The sequence below is a fragment of the Mandrillus leucophaeus genome, unplaced genomic scaffold (assembly GCF_000951045.1).
Source record: "Mandrillus leucophaeus isolate KB7577 unplaced genomic scaffold, Mleu.le_1.0 Scaffold131, whole genome shotgun sequence".
Classification (NCBI taxonomy): domain Eukaryota; kingdom Metazoa; phylum Chordata; class Mammalia; order Primates; family Cercopithecidae; genus Mandrillus; species Mandrillus leucophaeus.
The window spans coordinates 2,518,823-2,539,259 of record NW_012101266.1 but is presented as its reverse complement, the minus strand read 5'-3'; the positions used below and the strand labels follow the sequence as shown (position 1 = coordinate 2,539,259).

General features: G+C 35.4%; 1 protein-coding gene across 1 annotated transcript in view; it reads right to left on the bottom strand.

Annotated features, from left to right (window-relative positions):
- Positions 1 to 20,437, bottom strand: part of DTWD2 (DTW domain containing 2) — a 162,569-nt gene that overhangs the window by 95,349 nt on the left and 46,783 nt on the right. Inside the window, 3 exon segments of the mRNA XM_011972856.1 lie at positions 9,029 to 9,111; positions 9,114 to 9,220; positions 17,259 to 17,353. Of these exon segments, the coding sequence (XP_011828246.1) occupies positions 9,029 to 9,111; positions 9,114 to 9,220; positions 17,259 to 17,353 (285 nt within the window).

Sequence of the window (20,437 nt, the reverse complement as noted above, 5' to 3'; positions counted from 1 at the left end):
ACCATTGTGGAAAACAGTGTGGCAATTCCTCAAGGATCTAGAACTAGAAATAATATTTGACCCAGCCATCCCAATACTGGGTATATACCCAAAGGACTATAAATCATGCTGCTATAAAGACACATGCACACATATGTTTACTGCAGCACTATTCACAATAGCAAAGACTTGGAATCAACCCAAATGTCCACCAGTGACAGACTCGATTAAGACAATGTGGCACATATACACCATGGAATACTATGCAGCCACAAAAAAGGATGAGTTTGTGCCCTTTGTAGGGACATGGATGCAGCTGGAAACCATCATTCTCAGCAAACTATTGCAAGAACAGAAAACCAAACATCGCATGTTTTCACTCATAGGTGGGAATTGAACAATGAGATCATTTGGACACAGGAAGGGGAACATCACACACCGGGGACTACTGTGGGGAGGGGACGGGGGGAGGGATAGCATTAGGAGACATACCTAACGTAAATGACGAATTAATGGGTACAGCACACCAACATGGCACATGTATACATATGTAACAAACTGCACATTGTGCACATGTACCCTAGAACTGAAAGTATAATAATAATAATTTAAAAAGAAAAAAAGAAAGAGAAAAAAAAAAGTAAATCACTGATTTGTTAGACCATTGGTATTTTGAATTTAACACTCAAGGGTTCTGGCTCTGCCCCAAAGGAGAAAGACATTTCAAAACATGAAATTATTTTGTTGTGGCACTTATTTAAAGCATATTTCCTGGAAGATACAGTACAGAAGTCACTTAACGCACAGTAAGTAGAAGAGTCTATTCAGAATCTACATCACAATGCGACTGCGTTAAAATGTAAACCAACTCTGAATGCTGATAGAGATTTTAAAAACTGAAGTTTTGGATAAAATAAAAAGAATAACGATGTGTTTGGCAATAGATCAGATACATAACATAAACCAGTCTGTAACAGCTCTATGTGGACACAAGAAAAAGTTTTCATAAAAATGTTTTACCCAAAGAGTGCTCCCAACAGCACTGTGCTTATCAAGTGAGAAATTTAAGCTTTAGTGGACATTTTAACAGCAGTAGAGAAAGGATATGCAACTACTACATGGAAATATGTTTATGAAGAAAGCCAGGAGCCTCTACAAACACTTCCATATTACCTTGGATTTATTCCTAGCAAATGTCAAGGGTCTTGTGTGTAAAATTCCTCTGGGAAAGAGATTCACTGCCAAATGGTCTGGATATATTAGAATTCAAGATTAAAAAGAGGCCAAGTTAATGGGTTTGCATTACAATTCTTTCATTCCTCAATTATGTAAGTATGAAGTTCACATATGGTTAGTTACTGATTAGGAGGGGGAAAAAACTATATTTCTTCTATAAACACAACACTTTGGACTTTAATTCTGATATTTGTTTCCTTTCTGCCATTTTTCTCTCATATATTTAGAGCAAAATTTTTACACTATTACAGAAACTGAATGGATCAACTAAGTAATAACTAATAATTCCATGCAAAAAACAGGGGTGGGGTATATGCATATTGAAGGCATAGTGAGAAAAAACAACATTACATTTAGAAATAAAACCGAATTAATTTAAAAACATTATTTACAGATTTGGGAAACTTATGCAAAAACTGATTTAAATTTTCTTTTAACATTTTTACTTTGTAGACAAGACTATAAGAGAGAATTGTTAAAACATATATATACAGCACCTTGAATAAACAAAAAAATAAGCGAAAGACTATATTTACAAATAAACTATGTATAGTAGACTACAGTATATAGGGGGTTTTTTGTTTGCTTAGTCATACTTTTAAATCATCCTTCTGAAAACAACAGCCCACGTCCTCTGAGGAACTTCCTAATTCAATAATGGTATCACTCTCCACCCCAACCCCAATAAAAGGGCCATCCAGGATTCTACTCTGGGAAAGAGAAACCATCTTTCTGTTAGCATAAATAAAACCAGGAGGTTATTTTTCTTTTTTGAGAACTCCCGAAAAGTTTTTATTCTTATTCTTTTTTATAACCAGCACATTGCCTGGTATATACTGCCAGGTAGGCATTCAATAAACTTTTTTTTTAAACAGGCAATTTATAACACTGGGAAAATTTCATTTCAGTGAAATGATAATCATGTTTTAGGAAACACTGAAATGAAATTTCACCTTATTTCCCCTTATAAATTTTACCTCATTCTCACCTTGTTACAGGTAGTAGGATAGGCATGAGCAGGGCAGGAGAGAGCTCTCCCCCTACCCACTAGGAATATCAGGTGAGGTTTGACGATTGTCACACTGCCCCTCTAAAAATGATAATTTGGCAGCCCACCCAGGGTGCCAGAGAGAAGTCACTTCCTGATGATCCACAGCCACTAAAATTAAAGTGTTAGTTGAATGCAGTTGCCAGGGAGAAAAAACTTCCTGGGCATGCTCACTAAGAGACAAAATGGCGAAATATGACCTTCCAGGTATACGCCACCAGAAAAAGGGAAGAAAGCCTCAGACAGGCATGCATGCAACTTGCTAAACACGCTGCATGAGCTCCAAGGGTGAGGGAGACACTGCGCATGCAGGAAGCCCACCCTAAGGGAAGGATCATGGGAAAGAGGCGAGCCTATAAAGCCCTAGGGTCTTTGACCTTCAGGCACCCTCTTGGATCTCTTCCAAGTGAACTTTCCTTTCTTTCCTGTTCTAAAGCCTTTTAAATAAACTTCGACTCCTACTCTGAAACGGGCCTCAGTCTCTTCCTGCTTTAGGTCCTTCAAAGTCTTTCTTCTGAGGAGGCAAGGACTGAAGTTGCTGCAGACCTGCACCGATGTGCTGCTGGTAACTCAGGGTAACTCGGATCTCTTCCACCAGTAACAGCCTGACTCTGAATAATAGAAGTTTTGTCCCTGCTTTTATAAACCACCTCAGACAGACACTGGAACATGTTAGACAACATTTAAATGCTTTGGGAGGGCATAAAAAATTCTTTAAAAATTCAAGAGCTGTCATAATTGCCGGAAAGACTGGCTTCTTCAGCCCAGTGTGGCTTCACACTAGTCAGAAGACACAGATTCTGTATCCCTCCCCTACCAGGGACCTCCAGGAAAACTCCTTTGGTTGATTCTCAAGAGTCTTCCAAAAAGGCAGAGGGCAGACCAACAGACAGGGGCCGTGAACTCCTCCAACTGCCCCAGGTCTCACACAGCTGTTTATCAACAGTTTAGCTACTGAGCATGTCATATCATACTGGAGGTACCTCCTACCAGGAGGATATTAATCTCCTGCTTCCTACAGGTAATTTCCAGTACAGGAAAGAAGTCCATTCATAAGAGAAAATCAGACCAAAACAAAGAGAAGCATACCCTAAAAACAGAACTCCCTAAGAACCAGATCCAGCAAAGTCTGAAGCCACTCCTACTCACTCTGAACCTCACTGGTACATGATCTATATATGTCCTTGTTTAAGTTAGTTTGAGTCGAAATTCTGTCAGTTACCCATGAAAGGGGCATGAATATTTGTATTCATCTACTAAAGCAGGCCCCTAGGAAAGTCTATTATGTAATTAAATGAATTTATCTTCATCCAGAAAAGCTGGGGAATAGGGATACTAATTAAGTAAATCTTGTAATACACTAAATATGTGAACAGGCAATTTTTCAAGAATTTAAAAATATATTTTAAAATGAACAAACTTTTAGTGTTACATAAGGTAGTTTAGAATTCACCATAAAAATCACTACAATTGCCACTATCATTTTACATTTTATAGCTGTCAGAAAACAAGCATATAGTTACTTTAAAAAATCAATACCTTTTTCAGCTCAATTTACCTATTTATCTGTTTATATATATGTTTTTTTAAAAACAGTAAATGTACAGATTTCATTGCTTTTGTGCAACAAGTTCTAGAAACATATTTTGTCTGATCAAGCCATACTCATATTTGGACTGGATACATGAGACTCTAAAATTCCAAAAATAATATTAATTCTAAGATAATCCATATTTCTCATGTATATTTAGATGAAACTGTACCAAGATATGTAACATTTGAGTTTTCATATATTGGGTGAGGTTTTTAATTACTATTTTTTTAATTTCCTACAAATATTTACAAAAAGACCATCTTGCTGGCCTAGAGCTAGCAAAACATCAATTTCAAAAAGTGAAATCTCGCCAGGTGTGGTGGCTCACACCTGTAATCCCAGCACTTTAGGAGGCCGAGGTGGGCAGATCACTTGAGGTGAGGAGTTCAAGATCAGCCTGGCCAATATGTGAAGCCCTTTCTCTACTAAAAAATACAAAAATTAGCTGGGCATGGTGGTGCGCACCTGAAGTCCCAGCTACTTGGGAAGCTGAGACAGAAGAATCGCTAGAACCCAAGAGGCGGAGGTTGCAGTGAGCCAAGACTGCGCCACTGCACTCCAGCCTGGGCAACAGAGCGAGACTCCATCTCAAAAAAAAAAATGAAATAGTGAAATCTGGATATCTATTCCTTGCTCTCAAATGAGTCAGAAAAACATAATTATACACATACATGCATATATACATAAAGGAAGAGTAAGGCAAACATGGTATAATGTTAATGCTTGAGGAATCTGGATTAGTGTATTCAAGGGTACTTAGTATTATTCTTGAAACTTTTCTGTAAATTTTAAGTTATTTCATAAAAATTTATAACTTAGGATCTTGTCATATGATTAATAGGATAAATGATGATTTTTATAAGAACATTTATTTTCTATCTTGTGAACTTTTTTTTCATATCTTTGGCCTGCTTTGTATTTAGATTTTCACATTTACCTTATTCATTTCTAATAATTCTAAGCCTATGAAGTCTTTATCTGATTTGATAGTTCCTCAGAAAGCCATTTGCCTTTTCACTTGAGTCTATGTGATATTTCACATGATGTAATCAAATCTATCTGATGTTTCCATGAAGTATTTTGCTTTTATACTATGGTTGTAAAGCATTACTTATCTCAAGTTTACATATCCACCTGCATTTGCTTCTGGTTTGAAAAAACAAAAAGAGGAGAAGGAGATAGAAATGTATAGTATAGTAGAACTGAGAAATTATTTATATATTTCCTAATCTGATGCTCAATTTAAAGGAGAAAATAATTCTGATGAATTTTATCTTTTAAAATAGATTTAACATTTTTAACGTGACTGTGTGCTTTATCTCTGTGATAGCTGTGTAGTTACCACAGAACGAAAAGATTAAAGATGTAGACATAACATATGCATGAAAAAATTTTTTTCAAATGTTTAGACTAAAATGTTTTACAGAAGTAACACTTTTGTTAAACTTTCTCTGTATATTGGGTGATATTTAAATGTAATGTGAACCTAAAATTTTATCTGGGATGTGCCACAATCTAACCATATCCATGGCTTTTATGAGTTAGACATAAACTCGTTATGTGGAAGACAACGAATATCAATGAATATTCAGGAAGTCAGAGAAATCTAAATCTATTCTATGTAAATATCCTGAATCGAAGTTTTCCATTTAGTAACAGTATACCACTGTGGTTGAGGCTGCTGGCTTTAGCTCTAACAAGATGGGTTCAAATTGTGGCTATGCTGTGAAATAGTTATGTGATCTAAAGCAAGTTATTTAATGTCTCTGTACTTTGGTTTCCTCATCTGTTAGCTAAGATACCAATACTTATTAACTCATAGGATTTGGGGAAAGATAAATGAGTCAATACATGTAAAACATTTGGAATTGGGACTGCTCCATCAAAGTACTCAATGCATTAGCTATTTTTTGTAATCGTGTCATGTATTTTAGTCTCATCTAAAAACTATGTCTGCATTTTGGTCAAAGGGAATAAAAACTATAAAGAATTTAAGTTTAAAACCTCAGAAGTCAGGGTTTCATTGTTATTCTTCACTAAGTGTATAGCTTTTATGCACCCAACAACAGAGCAGAAAAATAACACAAAAACTACTGGGAATGCAGGGGTAACATCGTTAAAAATACATAAGCACTGAAGCTTTTCATAATCCTTTTTCAGTATCAAACAGTCCAAGTATACCAAAAAATAAAAACATAAAGAAAAATACAATTAACAAACTTAAAAGCAATAGTATGAATACTTACATACCTAAATAGAGAATGTACATTTTTACAGTAATAGAACATGAACAAAAATCTACCAGGTACCTATTCACACAGAAATCATAAACTTATTCAAAATAGTGTGGCTAATGCTGTTTTATCACGATTCCACCAAATCAGAAATAAAAGTAAAATAATGATGAAAAGTGTTAAAACACTTAAGAATTAAGAACTCATTGATAGTATGGAGATTCCTTAAAGAACTAAAAGTAGATCTACCGTTCAGTCAAGCAATCCCACTACTAGGTATTTACCCAAAGGAAAAGAAGTCATTATATGAAAAAGACACATAAGCAAAGCGTGATGCCTCATGCCTGTAACCCCAGCACTTTGGGAAGCCAAGGGAGGGAGAGGATCACTTGAGCCCAAGAGTTCAAGGCCAGCCTGGACAACACAGTGAGACCTCATTTGAATTTAAAAAGAAAAAGACATATGCGCAGTCATGTTTATAGCAGCACAATTCACAATTGCAAAGACATGGAACCAATCTAAGTGCCCATCAACCAATGAGTGGATAAAGAAAATGTAGTATATATACACCACAGAATACTACTCAGTCATAAAAATAAACAAACTAATGTCTTTTGCAGCAACTTGGATGGAACTGGAGGCCATTAATCTAAGTGAAGTAACCCAGGAATGGAAAACCAAATTCCATTATGTTCTCATTTATAAGTGGGAGCTAAGCTATGAGGATGCAAAGATGTACATAATAAATTTTGGGGACTCTGGGTAGGAGGAGGGAGGTGAGGAGTAAAAGACTAAATATTGGGTACAGTGTACACTGCTCAGGTGATGGGTGCAGTCTCAGAATTCACCACTCAGAATTCTCAGAATTCACCACTACAGAATTCATCCATGTAACCAAAAACCACTTGTACCCCAAAAGCTACTGAAATTTTTTTAAAAAGAATTCATTGATAACCCATGGGTAGAAAGAAATCAAAACAACTTATATCAATGTTACTGATAAAAGAACACTTCAATCCAAAAAATGGGATACCATGACAGTTATACCAGCAGAAATATTGCATCCATCTTAACCCTTTTATTCAAAAAAGAAAGTGATTTTTTTTTTAGAGACAGGGTCTCCCTCTGGCACCCAGGCTGGAGTGCAGTGGCACAATCATAGCTCACTGTAACCTCAAACTCCTGGGCTCAAGTGATCCTCCCACCTCAGCCTCACAAGGAGCTGGAATTTTGGGTACAAGCCACCAAGCCTAGCAGAACTCAGATATCTTAATAAAGAAATTTATTAGTACTTGTTTTAGTCAGCTCAGGCTGTTGTAACACTCATTTCTCACAGTTCTAGAAGCTGGGAAGTCTGAATCAGAGCACCTGCATGGTCACAGTCCTGGTGAGAGTTCTCTTCCTGGCTTGCAAATGGAAGTCTTCTTGCTGTGTCCTCACATGCAGAGAGAGAGAGACAGAGAGAGAGAGAGAGAGAGAGAGAGAGACACAGAGACAGAGACAGAGAGAGGCAGAAAGAGAAAAGGAAATATCTCTCATGTTTCTTCTTCTAAAGGTACTAATCCCATCATGAGGGCTCTGCCTTCACAATCTAATCACCTCCCAAAGGTCCCATCTCCAAATACCATTATATTGGAAGTTAGGGCTCCAATATACGCATGGGGTTGGGGGAGGAACAAGGAACACAATTCAGTCTACAGAAGTACTCTTAGTAAAAATGTTATAAAACCAGAAAAATAATAGAAGAAAATAAGCCCAAAAAGATGAAATATAAAATTGGTCAAGAAAAAAGTTCAATGTAATGAAATAAAAATAAACTATAATAGCCAATGTAAACAACCTAAAAGCTTATACTTTTAAAAGCTCTATAGAGAAACCCCTTTTGAATCTATTTGTGTAAAAAACGTTTGTGCATGTGTGTGTATGTCTACATCTGTGTGTGTATGATTAAAAACAAGAAAAAAATGCATTCCTGAGAAATTAAAATAATTATTTAAGACTGTATATAAGTACAGGGCAACCAATCTGCCAACTTATAGAAAAGAGATCATTCCCTAGAGAAATATAAAAGTTATTAAAAACTGATCCAAATAGAAGTAGAAAGCTTGAATAATTTCCTTAGAAGAGTTTGAAAGAAGAATTTAAAAGCTATCATTTTTAAAGAGAACAGAACCAAGTGATTTCACCAATGAGTTCCATCTAATTTCTAAGATGCATGGAATTCTAGTATTATTTAAACTATTCCAGGTCATAGAAAAATATTAAAATCTCTACAATTTACTTTGGAGGTTAACATTATCTTAATATCCAAACCTGACAGTGGACCAAAAATACACATAATTCAATGCCATTAAATAAAATATAATTTCCAGCAATATATCAAAAATGTTTAATAGTTTACTCAGTAGAGTCCATTCCAGGAATACAAGAATGGACCAATATTAAGAAAGGTGTCTTCATAATTAATTACATCAAAAAACTGAAGATTAAACCATATAACTATAATAATGAATGACAAAAAGTATTTCATAAAAACTTAGTCATTCCTAATAAGAACTAGGTAATTTAGTAACCAAATAATAGTATTTAAATAAGACAATGCTTCTTAACAAAACACATTAATACATAATAAAAATAATCCTTAGACTTCTCTGATGAAATATCTAAGAGACTCAGTATAGCCAAATGCCTCAACTACAGTAAAATTTGGCAGTGAGAGAGAATAAATTACAAATTTGAAATTTAATATATATATAATCAAAATATATATATATTCAAACTCATAAACATACATATATATCTATGTACTATATATTCACACACAGAAATACCACCAAATTCATATATAAAAATGCATATGTATCCCTTCACAGAAAACATACACAATATACCTAATTATACATTTATATTTATTCTCTGTTAAAATTACTAGTTTACCTGTTTGGGATGTCGGAACAAGGAATTCTTATAGAAAATGTCCTTAGCCTGGCTCCATGTACCATCAATGATGATGATTGTGAAGGATAAACAGGAGAATCTAATATAAATTCTTCCAAATTAGCAGCTTCAGCCCCGGGATATAATATTAATGTACCAGACTTCCGGCAAACAGTTGAAAGTTCAGGATCTCTGAAAAAGTTTTTTAAAAATATATCTGTATTAGCTTGTGAGGAAAAAAGGTTTTATTATGCTTACTGAATTTCCTAATAAAAGTTTCCCTATATCTAGTCATTTGTCTAATCAAATATAGGTATTAATTAGTTTATAAAGTGTGAATTTAAAACACTCAAAATTTTGTGTACTCTCTACTCATTTATTCACCACAATTCTGCCACTCACCTCTAGGCTTTCCAATCCTCACTATTCTTCTATTCTTCTCTATTAAAGCTTTTCTATCCAACTGCCAGTGACATAACTTTAGCCCTTCCAAAGAATTCTTCCTTTTCTCACTAATATTTCATGTGTAATCTGATCCACTTTATCAAAGTAAACAACTGGCATTGCCTAACAATCCTAGCACAAACAATCCTAACAATCCCAGGGCAAAATCTAGTAGCAATGGAAGAACCATAAGGAAAAGTTAGGTTGCACAGGCAAGTCACATTCTCAAATTCACCTTTGTTAAAGCCAACTAAATATGGCCTGAGAAGGATTCCATACTTCTAAATTTGAGTCCGTGTGGATGAAATCTAACCTATCTTAATAGGCAGACAAGATTGAACATCTAACTTAGGAGTACGCACCTGTAACAATAGCTGAGTCTTGGCCAATCCCAGTGGCCACACTTCAACCACTTACAGACTGCTAAGTGTTCAAACTGTGTTCAAATAAGGCACACCCCAACCTGTAACCAATCCAGCTGTTTCCGTACCTCACTGCTGATTTCTGTATGTCACTTCCCTTTTTTTTTCTCATCTACAAATTTATTCTGACCACAAGGCATCCCTGGAGTCTCTCTGAATCTGCAGTGATTCTGGGGGCTGCCCGATTCATGAAGTGTTCATTGCTCAATTAAATACCTTTAAATTTAATTTGGCTGAAGTTTTTCTTATAACACCTTATATATGATCTATTGAAGGAAACCAAAATATTTCACTTCAAAATATACTTATTTGACATACGTTGAGACGGCTGTTTAGAGGGCTTGCAAACAGCAGTAGCCTTGAAAAGCTGTTGCATCTGTAGAGAAAAACAGATGGCAGCCAGGCTTTCTCTGAGGACCTTCCCTTGTCCAGATTTAGGAAATAATAACTGAAAGTCTGACAACCTTAATTGTCTGAAAGAAATATTTACCCTCTATTCTCCATGAAGGCTGCTATCTGTGCAGTTTCATCTGCATAACAAGACCACTTGTGCTAGCCAGGCCTCCTCTTCTTCCCGTTCCATGTGTTTTTGCCATAATAACCGGCTTTGCCAGGCTCTAAGCCCCTATTCTTTCTGTAAACCTCAAGATGACATAAAAGCATCAACCATCTGGCCATTTCTTTGAGTTCTTATATCTCATAAGACTCCCTTACACATTAATAAATTTGTATGCCTTTTCTCCCTTTAATTTGTCTTTTGTCAGATGGTTTTCAGCAGACCTTCAGAGGGTGAAGAGGAAGGTTTCCCTTGGCCCCTACACCATCATCCAGTTCAATTATAGAGTTTGTTGGTTCAACATTCATTCAAAAATGTGTCAAAGCTTTTTGGTAATGGAGATAAAACAACGAATGAGACACCCTTTGCCCACAAGCAAAAAAACAAAACATTAAGGGGAAAGTAGACAAATTATCATTGTTCTTGGAAATATAATTTGGACTTCCAATTTCAGCTCAGAAATAAAGAGCTTGAAAGTCATCAAGCCCATCTTCACAAGAAAAATGCTAACAAACTGAAAATTAACAACTTTTCTTAGATCCATCAGAGAACTGAGGCCCCAGGGCAAAAACTCCAAAAACCAGAGGAAAAACAAAGTAACCATCTCGAAATAGCCCACAGCATTCTCCATAACAAAGGCCTTTCCCTCAAGAGAAACTACTTACCACAGCTTTTTTTCTACCTATTATTTAACCACAAAAAGAAATTAAGTACTAATGTATGTTACAACATACGTGTTACAACCTTGAAAGCATTATGCTAAGTGAAAGAAGCCAGTCACAAAAGTCCAAATACAGTATTTCATTTATATGGAATATCAGATATCAAATATGAATATCAAATAGGAAAATCAATAGAAACACAAAGTAGACTAGTGTTTGCCTAGGATTGGGAAGGTGCAGGGAGTTGGAAAGGATGGAGGGCATAGGGATAGGTAAGTAATAGTTAAAGGTAGAGGGTTTCTTTTTGAGGTGATGACATATTTTAAATTGGTGATGGTTGCAAATATCTTTGGATATAGTAGAAACCAATTAATTTGTACATTTTAAATTGGTAAGTTAAATGGTATGTGAATTACATATCAATAAAACCCTTTCAAAAAAAAAAGGGGAGAAAGATATATGATAATACTAATCAAAAGATAATTCTAGGCCAGGCACAGCGGCTCACCCCTGTAATCCCAGCACTTTGGGAGGCCGAGGCAGGAGCACTGCTTGAGCCCAAGAGTTCAAGACCAGCCTAGACAACACAGTGAGACCCCCATCTCTCCAAAAACGTTTAAAAATTAGCCAAGCATGGTGGCGTCCACCTATAGTCCCAGCTACTCGGGAGGCGGAGGCAGGAGAATCGCTTGAGCCTGGGAAGTCAAGGCTGCAGTGAACGATGATTGTGCCACTACACTCGAGCTTGGGCAACAGAATGAGACCTTGTCTCAAAAAAATAAAAAAAGGTAACTGCAATAGCTATATTAACTACAGACAAAGCAGACATCAGAAGGAAAATTATCAGGATGAAGAGAGGCATTACATAATGGCAAAAGAGTCAATTCTCCAAGAAGACATAAAAATCTTTTAACATGTATGTACTTAACAATTCACTGTTCACAATATGTAAGGCAAAAACCAATAGAACTGAAAAGATAAATAGACAAATCCAGTAATATAGTTGGAGACTCAGTACAACCTTGTCAGTAACTGGTAGATCAAGCAGGCAAAAAATCAGTAAGGATATTGTTGGCCTGAACAGCATTGTCAATCAACTTGATCTAATTGATATTTATAGAATAGTTCACCAACAACAAAATACACATTCCTCTCAAGTTCACATGAAACACTCACCAAAACAGACCACATTCTGGGCCATAAAACATACCCCGACAAATTTAAAATAGAAATCATACAAAGTATGCTCTCAGACTACAATGGAATTAGAGCCAGAAAACTTGCTGGAAAACTCCACAATATTGGAGAATAAACAACACACTTCTAAATAAACCACGGGTCAAGAGATAAGTCTCAAGGGAAATTTTTAAATATTTTGAACTAAACGAAAATGAAAATACAACTTATCAAAATGTGTGGGATGCAGCAAAAGCACTGCTTAGAGGGATATTCGTAGCATTAAAACACACATATTAGGAAAGAGGAAAGACCTGAAAATCAACAGTCTGAGCTTCCTCCTTAAAAACACAACAACAACAACAATAAAAGTTAGATAGGGCTGGGCATGGTGGCTCATGCCTCTAATCCCAGAGGCAGGAGGGTCACCTGAGGCCAGGAGCTCAAGATCAGCCTGAGCAATGTAGCAAGATTCTGTCTTGACCAAAAAAAAAAAAAAAGGCTAGAGAAAGAAGAGCAATTTAAGCCTAAAACAAGCACTAAAAAAAGAAAAGAAAGAGTAAAACCTAAGATGGAAATCAATGAAGTTCAAAATAGGAAGACAACAGAGAAAATCAATGAAACCAAAAGCTGACTGTTAACAGAAGGAATTGTGTCCTCCCCAAAATTCAAATGTTGAAGTCCTAACCCCTAGTAGCTCAGAATATGATGGTATTCAGAGACTGATAAATCACCTTTAAAGAGGTGATGAAGTTAAAATGAAGCCATTAGGGTGTTCTCTATTCTAATCTAACTGATATGGTTATAAGAGGAAATTTGGACACAAAAGAAGAGATGGCAGGGGCACACCTGTTCAGAGGGACAACTATGTGAACAAGCAATGAGAGGGCAACCAACCGCAAGCCAAGGAGAGGCCTCAGGAGAAACCAAATCTACTGACCTCTTGATCTTAAAGAGTTCTAAACTCAAGAACTGTGGAAAATAAACTTCTCTTTGGCCACCCAATATGTGGTATTTTATTATGACAGTCCTAGCAAAATAATACACTGGTTCTTTGAAAAGATCAAATAAATGGATAAAACTACACCTAAGGTAATAAAAAAAAAAAAAAAAGAGCAAAGACACAACTACCAATATCAGAAATAAAAAACGGGGATCATTACTGATTCTATAGTCATTAATAATAAAGAAATACTACAAAAAACTCAATGCCCACAAATTTCATAGTTGAGAGGAAATTAATTCTTTGAAAAACAAACTATCAAAACTCACACAAGGAGAAACAGGAAAACTGAAAAGCTCTATGTCTATCAAAGAAATTGAATCAATAATTAATAATCTTCTAAAAAAACAAATCACCAGGCCCAGGTGGTTTCAGCAGTGAATTCTCTCAAACATTTCAAGATGAAATGGTATCAGTTCTCTACAATCTCTTCCAGATAATAAAAACAGACAGAACATTGCCTAATTCATTCCATAAGGCCAGCATTACCCGCATATCAAAACCAAATAAAGGCATTACAAGAAAGGAAAACTATAGATCAATATCCCTTATGAACATAAACACAAAAATTCTCAACAAAATACCAGCAAATTAAATCCAATATGCATAAAAACTTATCTACCATCACAAATCAGATTTATTACAGGGATGGAAGACTGGTTTAACATTCAAAATCAATAAATGTAATCAACCACATCAATGGACTAAAGAAGAAACATCAAAGGACTGTACCAATTCACAAAGAAAACGTACTTGACAAAACCCAAAGCCCACTCATGAGAAAAATTCTCCACAAGCTAGGAATAGGGGAGAATGGCCTCAATTTAATACAGAACATTTGCAAAATACCTATAGCTAGCATTATACATAACAGTTCTCTAAGACTGAGAACAAAACAAGGATGTCCTCTCACCACTGCTATTCAACCCCTAGCTACTGAAATAAGAAAAGGGAACAAAAGACATACAAACTGGAAAGATGAAATAAAACCATATATATTCCTCAGATGACATAATCATCTATATAGAAAAGCCCACGGAACTGACCAAAAAAATAAAAATTAAAAAAAAATAACCTCCAAGAACAAGTAAATAAGTACAGCAAGGTCACAAGATATAAGGTTAATATACAAAAGTCAACTGCTTTCCCACATACCAACAATGAAAAATTCACATTTGTAATTCTTTTAAATACCATTAAAATAGCCCTCCAAAAATGAAATTCTTAGGTGTGAATCTAATAAAATATGTAAAGTACCTGTATGTGAAAAACTACAAAACACTGATAAAAAGCAAAAAGGACCGGGCACAGCAGCTCACATCTGTAATCCTAGCACTTTGGGAGGCCAAGATGAGAGGATCACCTGAGGTCAGGAGTTTGAGATCAGCCTAGTCAACATAGCAAGACCCCATCTCAATTTATTTTTTAAAAAAAATTATGTTTATATGAATGAACAAAAAGGTTTAAAATCTGTTATCTAATCTTCTACTAAAAAAAAAGAAAAAAAGAGAAATTAAATCCGAAGCAAGAAAAAAATTGACAATGAAGAGTAGAAATCAATTAGAAAATCAAACAGAGAAAAATACAAAGCCAAATCTTGGTTCTTCAAAGAGATCTACCGAAACAGACTAAGAAAAAAGAAAAGACACAAATTACCTAAATCAGGAATTAAAAGAGGCTACCACTACAAATTCTACAGACATGACAATAACGATAAATAAATGCTACAAGCAACTTTATGACAATAAATTCAACAATTTAGATAACTTGTACCATTTCTTTGAAAGGTACAAAATATAAAAACTGACACGAAAATAAATAGAAAATACGAAATTCCTTATGTTTAATAAATGAATTATATTTGTAAGAAAAAACCATCCCACAAATTATAATATGACCAGGTGGGTTTTATCTTAGAAATAGAAGGGTTTTAACATGCAGAAATCCATCAATATAACACACTATATTAACAGAATTAAGGAGAGAATCTACATGATCATTTCAATAGATGGATTTCACAAAATTCAACAAACACCCATTCATAATTAAAATTCTCTGCACTTTAGAAACTGATAAATTACATTGTATAACATGGTTATTAGAGTTAACAGATTGTATACTTGAAAACAGCCATGAGGGCAGGTCTTAAATGTTATCACTGCAAAAAAAAAAAAAAGTAAAACTATTGTTATAAATTTGTTTAATACAGTGGTTGCCTTGACATCCATTTTAGGCCTGACATAAGTTATCCGTAATCCAGCCAACCCTGTCACCTTTGGCCTAGTTAAAACTTTCTCTCCCTGTGTGGTGTTTGCCATATAGCCTACTTGTTCCTCACTAATCCAAAACCCAACACATCCCATAGCTGCTAACCACAATAAAACCCAGAGTCATATGAATAATACCAGAGTTATATGAATAAGCTCCCCCTTCACATTGTTCTCTTTAAACTAGCCAGTCCACAACCCACAGGGAAATCCCAAGGGATAATCCCCACAGACCTTAATAAAGGCATAATCCCACAGGTCTCCTCTTCCCGCCCACCCAGCGGCTGAATCCCCTATTTCCAGACTTCCCTTTGGCCTCACATTGGCATCCTAACCTCTCTAGTATCTATGTGTAATAAACTTCTTTCCTTTCATGCATTTTGGCTTCACTTCCTCATTGTGTCTCTCCTGACACAGCCATACTATAGTATTCTCAACATTATTGAAAGTTTTAAACAAATCTTAACTGTGTGAGGTGATAAATGTGTTAATTAGCTTGACTGTGCTAATCATTTCACAATGTACACATACATCAAAACATCACACTGTACATGATAAATATAACTTTTATCTATCAATTATCCTCAATAATGCTTGGGGGGAGAAACATACAGCTAATATCATAGTTAATAATGTCCACAGAGTTTGGGACCAAGGTAAAGATATTGGCTTTCACCACTTCTAATAAACATTATACTAAAAGTATCAGTTATTGCAATGAGGCAAGGAAAAAGAAAGGATAAGTATCAGAAAGGAAGAAATATAAATGATCCCATTTGCAGATGACAATGCTGCTTACATAGAAAGTTCCAGGGAATCTACAAAACAATTTCTACAACTAACAGATGAATTTAGAAAGTTACTGGATACAGGGTTAATATATAAAAACCAATTGTTTTCTTATATACTAGAGGCAAAAATTTACAAAGGACACCAAAAGCAGTAAGTCTCTTAATCATTCCCCCATGATTTCATCATGTACTCTAACAAAAGCCTAAATTAATCATTCAGTTACTACATTTATATTGACAGTTCTAATCTGCTTTAATTTAAAATTCATCAGCAAATAATAATTTATTGGCCAGGCACAGTGGCTCATGCCTGTAGTCCCAGCTGCTCAGGAAGCTGAGGTGGGAGGATCCCTTGAGCCCAAGAGGTGGAGGTTGCAGTAAGCCAAAACTGCACCACTGCACGCCAGACTGGGCAACAAAGTGAGATCCTGCCTCGAAAAATAATAATAATAATAATTTACTAAGTAAGCACTATATTAGGCACCATAGGGAGAAAAAAAACTGAACTAAATCTAATACAAGAACCCTACCAAAGAAAAATGTTGTGGAAGATATTTTAAAAAAAAAAAAAAAGAACCCTACCATCTACCAACTGGAAGGCACTTTTAACAAAAATGATGTAAGCACCAAGTATATTTGCCTTTTAAGTTAAACATACTTTAAGTTAAAACATACTTTTAGGTTAAATATTCCTTTGCTTACACATTATTTATTTTTTTATTTCTGATTTTGTTTTGTTTTGTCTTGTATTATTTTGTGTGGTCGGGGGTTAGCAGAACTTAAATTTTTTGACTAATTTCCACTCTTTAGACCACGAATAACCCGAAAGAAATGAATAAGTTGAACGAAACCATTTTTAAAGATCTGTGTAGAAAAGAATTATTTACATTGCCCTAACAGTTAATTTACCTTTCTTCACTGAAGCGACGACCAATCTTTACTTTACACTTGTCCTGGGGGAGGCATGCTGCTAGTAGAGGAACTGTACGCAACACTTTGTTTTCCTTTAATTAAAAAATGAATTGAAACATAGATTTTTACTTAGATATACACACTTTTAAATATTTTATAATGAACATCTGATTCATAACTTTATGTATAACTTTTACAAGCCTTTTACTAAAGACCACAGTTTAATAAAAAGAGGTAAAATTTCTCTGATTTATCAGTATTAACCGTAACACAAGCATACCTTTTTATTCTATTTGGGTATGTTTACGGGTTTACTGATCAAAGAAGATTACATTAATATATATAATGAATAAGATTATTAAAATGTAAATTTGTGTTTAACTAAATTGAATCATTTATTCTGACAAGTTTTTCATTTCACAAGTAATTACATTTTGCACTATGTCAGCTTGAAGATAATTGCCTAGATCTTTATGCCCAAACAGCAAGGAAGTGCTCAGAAAACAAAACAATGGGTTCTTCCTAGCATAGCCTCTTTATTTAAATTAAAAATTTTTTTTAAAAAGGAAGACAAACAATGTGGTATGTCGAAGGGACATAGAAGTCAATCTTAAAGAGCTCCCAATGGCTAAAACTGAACAATCTGAGCAACAAAATAAATAACACAGTATTGGATTATAACCCAAAGTACAAATTAGAGTCTGGAATGATATAAATAAATGACTTAATAAATAAATGGGGGAGAAGAAACAAATCTTCCTTACAAAAGAATTCCAGATAATAAATGTAAATACTACCCCCTCCAGAAGGTGGAGCTTAGTCTCTTCCTCCCACTTGAGTGTGGGCCGGATTTATGGCCTTCCTTCCAAAGAATATAGAGTATGGAAAGAGAACAAAAATAATAACTTTAGAGTGGAGAAATCTGGTGGCCGTTTCTGAAAATGCCATTAACTTGACTGTCATCAGTGGTTTCTTCAATGTCCTAGCTTCCAACACTGGAAACCATCTTTCTTGTTGCCACGAGAATTCTACCTTGAATCCCATAGAGTCATGTGATTAGTCACTCTGCCTTAGGTGGTTTTAGGACATTTTCCAATGTTTAATACAGTGTTCTTCTCCCCTTACCATCACCATGAGACTGTGACACAGACTTAATCACTTTCTAAACCTTTATCAAAGTAATACATGTATATATGTCAAATTAAATAGTGCCAAAAGATTTAAAATGCCACAGTTGTTCCCAGATGTACTCCCCAGTACCACTTACTGGAGGCAATCACTTTAACTCTTTTGGCTATTTCTTCTGGTAGTTATCTCCATATAACCACATAATAAACTTTGTTTTTCTATTTCTTATCAATTTTAGATATTATCCAAAATCTACCAATTATCATCATAACAGCTAATATTAAGGCACACAATTCTAAGTGCAATACACAGAGAGAAATATATCTTTTGCCATATCCATTTTACTAATGAGGAAACTGAAACACAAAGATGTTAATTAACTTGCCCAAAGTTCCATAGTTTATAGAACTATTAAGAATTTGAGCTTGGGCAGTCTAGCTCCACAGCCCTTAAGTACTGCCTCTCATAACAAATGAGGATTTAGCTATCTAACACCACTCCTTCCTCTCACATCTAATATTATTAGTTAAGTCAATAAAGAGTGTTGCATCTTCACGACTAAATATACATTATTCACAAAGGCCAAGTCGTTTAACATTTCTTTCTCGTAAAGCTTTTTGTTATTTTTGAGATAGCTTTTCTGTTTTTATCCTTAAGTAATTTTATATATATGTATACCTACTCTTTGAAATGCTCCATCATATCACCTCCATATCATCTACTCCACCAAGTCTTCTTTTCCCAAAGCCCCCTTCTAAAGCCTATCTAAATGGTTTTTAATAACTTTTTTATGGGAGAGTCAAAAAACTAGCATATCCTTTTATTGGAAATGGTGTGCTGAAGTTAAGCACAGGCAGCCCAGCACTCATAAGTTAGATGAAAACTGGAAAATTCCTTTGCTGAGAATGGCTGGGCAGGGTGGCTCATGCCTATAGTCCCAGCTCTTAGGGAAGCAGAGGCTGGAGGATACCTTGAGCCCTGGGTTTGAGACCTGTCTGGGCAATATAGTGAGACCCCATTCTTAAAAACAGAAAAAAATAATAATAGAAAGTTCTTTGCTGAGAAGGAAAAACTGTATGGATGCATTTGTATATGCATAAAATATATTTGTAGCACACACAATGATGAATGCATCATCTAAACCATAGATTAATGGTAAAAAAAAAAAAATTAAAAATAAGATATCTGAAAACATTAAAAAAAAAAAAAAAAAAAAAGGCCAAGCATGATGGCTCATGTCCACAATTCTAGCACCGTGGGAGGCTAAGGCAGGAGGATCACTCAAGGCCAGGAGTTCAAGACTAGCCTGGGCAACATAGTGAGACTCCATCTCTACAAAAAATAGAAAGAAAACATTAATATTGCCACAAATCAATGAAAACACCCATATTAAAAAAGCTATCTTATATCTGGAACCACACAATAATGAAAAGGCGCCATACTGTGTCTACTGCAAAATGAACGCAGTACTTACCATCAAATCTCAAGTGGTTTGGGGTTTTGTTTTGTTTTGTTTTTTAAGATAGGGTCTTGCTATATAGCCCAGGTGGGAGTGCAGTGTCACAATCATAGCTCATTGCAGCCTAAAACTCCTGGGCAGAAGGGATGCTCCCACCTCAGCCTCCCAAGTAGCTAGGCCTATAGGCATGTGCCACCACACTTGGCTAATTTTTTTATTTGTTTATAGAGATGGGGTCTCACTATGTTGTCCAGGCTGGTCTCAAACTTGTAGGCTCAAGTTATCCTCCTTCTTCAGCCTCCCAAAGTGCTTGAATTATAGGCATGAGCCACCACTCCTAGCCTCAAAAGTCAGGTTTTAACCAAAACTGCTATGGCCAGCAAGCTATCATTTTACATAAATTTTGAGCTGTACAATGTTTTAAGTTTAAATGCAGTAAAATAGTGCTAGTGACCAAAATTGTCACAATCCTGACAAAAGCATGATGCTGTTAAGACTGAGAAAAAGGTTAGGCCAGGCGCGGTGGCTCACGCCTGTAATCTCAGCACTTTGGGAGGCTGAGGCGGGCAGATCACGAGGTCAGGAGATC